The sequence below is a fragment of the Armigeres subalbatus genome, chromosome 3, assembly GCF_024139115.2.
Source record: "Armigeres subalbatus isolate Guangzhou_Male chromosome 3, GZ_Asu_2, whole genome shotgun sequence".
In the NCBI taxonomy this organism is placed as follows: Eukaryota; Metazoa; Arthropoda; class Insecta; order Diptera; family Culicidae; genus Armigeres; species Armigeres subalbatus.
In genome coordinates this window covers 48,265,741-48,269,613 of record NC_085141.1, presented here as the reverse complement: position 1 = coordinate 48,269,613, position 3,873 = coordinate 48,265,741, and the positions used below count along the sequence as shown (strand labels likewise).

Sequence of the window (3,873 nt, the reverse complement as noted above, 5' to 3'; positions counted from 1 at the left end):
AAGATGAGTCAGCCTAGGTCAATAATAATAATATCTAGTATTTTGCGCTCGGCAATGACGTTCATGAGGAAGAAAACATAGGAACTCATCAAAATCAACATTGATTCTCACTGATTTTTATAGCAGCTTTCACTCCTCATTTCCCATCTCTCAATTGTCATTAATCACTTCACACTTTTCACATTCACTATTGTTCGACTAAAATACATGTATGATCCACTCGGCCAATTTACCTTTAAGGTTCTATGACTTGTAAGACTGACAGTTCGGCCGAATGTCGTTTTCCGACCAAAAGACCTCTTCGGCTAAATGACCATTTCGATTGAACGGCATTTTAGACCAAATGACCTATTCGACTAACCACCTTGACCTACTCGTCATATGACATTTTTTGCCTCATAACCTATTCGGTCATATGACATGTTCAGCCAAACGATTGTTAATTCCAGTTCAGCGGTATGTCATTTCCGGCCATGCGGGTAGATGAACCAGCGGCATCGAGTACGGTCTCAGAGAAGTCGGGAAACGTTAAAGAAGTTCTATGATATAATGCGCATCTGTTGTTGTTATTATAGGACTCCCTTCTGGCGGCTCCATAGCGTCATCTCGGCCTCTGGGTGTTGATGGTCACCTGAATGCATGTCATATATGAGTGGTGGGTTAACTATAGTTCACGATCGTTGGATCTGCCACCTTGAAAGCTTCGAATAGGGCAATACTATAGGGATATCACAAGAGAAAAACCCAAAAAGCAGGCAATAGCAAAACTATCCTCTAACTAAAGGATACAACAGAAGATACATTCAGAATACATTTTAGAAATTTGAAATGAAAGTAGATTAATTCTAAAAATAAAATAGCAGTAGATTCAGTTTTGTAAATTTTCATTTTGTTTATTGATTGCCATGTTTTCACTCCAAAAGCTCAAAGTTAAGTTAAGATAAGTTTCAAATATGACCGTCAAAGCTTATTTAGTATTTCTTAATTTTAAGAAAACAATTTGAATTCATTCAATTGTTTAGTAAAAAATGTGTCAAGTTCGCCGTTTTCCCTGTGCAAATGTTAAAGAAACTCAGGCCACAAAACTTATTCAATCCTGTCCTGTGGTTGCTATCAAATAACATGAACTCCAAGAATTGAATGAGTTGTTTCTACAATATCCAAGACAGGAAAAACTTTAATTGTTGGTGTTTTGAGTCTGTGTAGCGCAGTGGGTTCGAGCGAACACGATATACTACGCAATCTGCCAGCACAGATCGAAACTTCTCCAATCCTCGTGGAGTAACTTTGGTGCACCAAACCAGTTCCAAGTATTTAAGATTTGGATATAACTGCGCAAGGTTCAACAAATTTCCATCGGTCAACCAGCGGCAGTGCTCCAATGTCAAACGCTTCATGTGTCTGTTCGGAACCATCAGCTCCACCGGCGTATGAATGCCATTTAGCAAAAGCTCTTCGAGATGATCCAGATGCTGCAAAGTCCCCAACAGGTTGCCGTCCAGCTGAGGATTCCAAGCATGCGAAATGTAAATTCGCTTAATATGTGAAAAGCTGCGGCAGATGTGGTCCAGAACGTTCTCCGGTTTGAAATATGTTGCCAATATCACACTCACGTCGTTCACATTCGGCAACAGTTTCCGAAGACCCTTGATGACACTTGCATCAGCATCCATGTTGTATATCTGCAGGCAAAGGCGCTTAACACTTACTAGGGGCTTACTCTCCAGAATGATTGGCGTATCAATACTAACGACAAGGCTCAATGTCTGTAAGAAAATTGAAAAAGAATATTAGAAGAAAAGTCCCAAAGGACGAACGAATTAACGAACTTACCTCCAAGCGCTTCAATCGCTCCAACAAACTAAACGAATTAGGATTCAGTGGATGATTCTCGAAATGCAATTTCTCAATCCCCGGACACTCCTTGGTGATTATATCCAGCACTAGCTGCTCCGTATTGAAAATCAGATCAACCTCTTTCAAACATTTGAATCCGGAGAAGAGGGCTCTCAACGCGGAATTACTCGCATCTTGGTAGATTTGACCGCTTAGCTCCAGCTTTTCTACATTCGGAAACTGAAGCTCGTCGATCGGAATAAAATTTTCACTCGATTGCAATTCTAATCTCTTGAGCTGCGGCGCCATACGTCGCAGAGCAGCCAATGATTCTTTAGCGTCCCATGAGTCGCTGAAATTGCCACTGAACTGAGTCAGAGCGGGAATATTCAGACTTTGAATCTGATGAACGTTCTCCAGCAATCGCAAATCCTTCAGATTCTTCAATTCCGGAAAGAAGCACTCTTGTTGTCTCGAGCTCGACGTATAAAATCCCACTATCAACTGTTCAAGTTTCGGCACACGGCTAATCACGCTCCACAGTTGTTTTTCACTCATGAGGGCCATACAGTGGAAGCTCCGCAGCTCGCTACCGATGTGGTCCAAAACTTCAATGATGATGTCGAAGAAAATCTCCCGGTGCAGCTCTCTTCCCAAGTACGCCAAAATGTTCCGATAGCGACGGGAACTTTTCCTTAGGTAACTGATTTTGTTGGAGCTTTCCCAACCACTGAAGTTGATCACCACGTGGCGCATGTATCGATCGTCAAAGGCCAGCTCGTTCCACAGGCGGCATACCAGCGATGCGGACTTTCGATCAGGTAACGGAAGAAAGGAGAATATGTGGTCCACGATTTCCACCGGGAACTTGGATAAACGAACGCCTTCAGTTGTCATTATGCAGGAAGGTTTACTAAATGGGTACTGTAGTCGACTCCAGGAAGGAATATCCTTAAATTTAGTGATGGGTACAATCATAAAATGGATGACAATTGTACCCATTGGTATCGATTATTATTTCAAGTAAAGAGGTAGTCAATTATGCTGAAAAATATTGTACTTTGGAAGCACAATGGAGCAGATCGAAATTTGTCATCTTTCTACTAAGAATATACGTACCTAGGATGATATTTGAGCTGTTTTCTGATATAAAAAAAAAACATTTATTGGTGAAAAGTGATTTGATCCTACATAAAAATATCATTGTCTAAAACTGTTACAATTTGGTTTGATTCCACTAAAAATCCGGGAAGGATGTTTAAAACATCATTTTGAAGTCTATTATTTTGGGAGCATCCATAAATTACGTAACGCTAAGAGGGGGAGGGGGAGTGTGACAATCCATACAAAATGTTGGATGCTTCATACAAAAAGTGTGACATAGGGGGAGAGGGGGTTGAAAATACCCAATTTTTGCGTTACGCAATTAATGGATCTTCCCTTTTTTAAATCATTGTCAGCAAAATGAGGAGCTTTATCCAAATGGAAATACATGATTCGTGATATTTTTTATCATTCTAGTTGAAAATCATAATAAGCTGGCATTGAACTCGAATATTATATCGTTCGTGGCGGCGTCACGTCGCACACTGGTTCTGTAGGCCCGAAAACGTATTAAGGGCAGTATTAAGTAAAAAATTTACGTATATGCAACCACTGGTGTCCTGGTGCAATCGTAAACGTTAATTGGAACATTTTTATTTTAAGTCACGAAACTTGAATAACGGTTTTGTCAAGAGTTAGGGCATGTTTTGTATGAATCATATTTTGAGCATAGCTTTTTCGAAACTGATTTAAGAAGTTTATTTTAGGAGGTTGTTCATAGGTGGCAAAACACATGTTTCTTTAGAAAACTACTCAACTTCTGTCAATGTTATTAAGGAAGTAATATAAACATTAGGATAAAAGACCCAATAATGGAGGAATTAAGCACATTCCACCACTATTTGTAGGTTCCCACCAAGTCTATACTTCATTTCACATACCTCCGAACAGGTCATTTGGCTGAACAAGTCATTTGGCCGAACAAGTCATTCG

The 3,873-nt window shown here is 40.1% G+C and overlaps 1 protein-coding gene across 1 annotated transcript; it reads right to left on the bottom strand.

The window, feature by feature from the left end:
* Window positions 1-1,049: 1,049 nt before the first annotated feature.
* On the bottom strand, window positions 1,050-2,770 carry LOC134219555 (uncharacterized). The gene is made up of 2 exons (XM_062698299.1): window positions 1,834-2,770; window positions 1,050-1,766 (listed from the first exon to the last, which is right to left on the bottom strand). Exons 1-2 carry the CDS (start codon window positions 2,731-2,733, stop codon window positions 1,152-1,154), a joined length of 1,515 nt encoding a protein of 504 aa, XP_062554283.1. The 5' UTR covers window positions 2,734-2,770; the 3' UTR covers window positions 1,050-1,151.
* Between the last annotated feature and the right edge of the window lie 1,103 nt (window positions 2,771-3,873).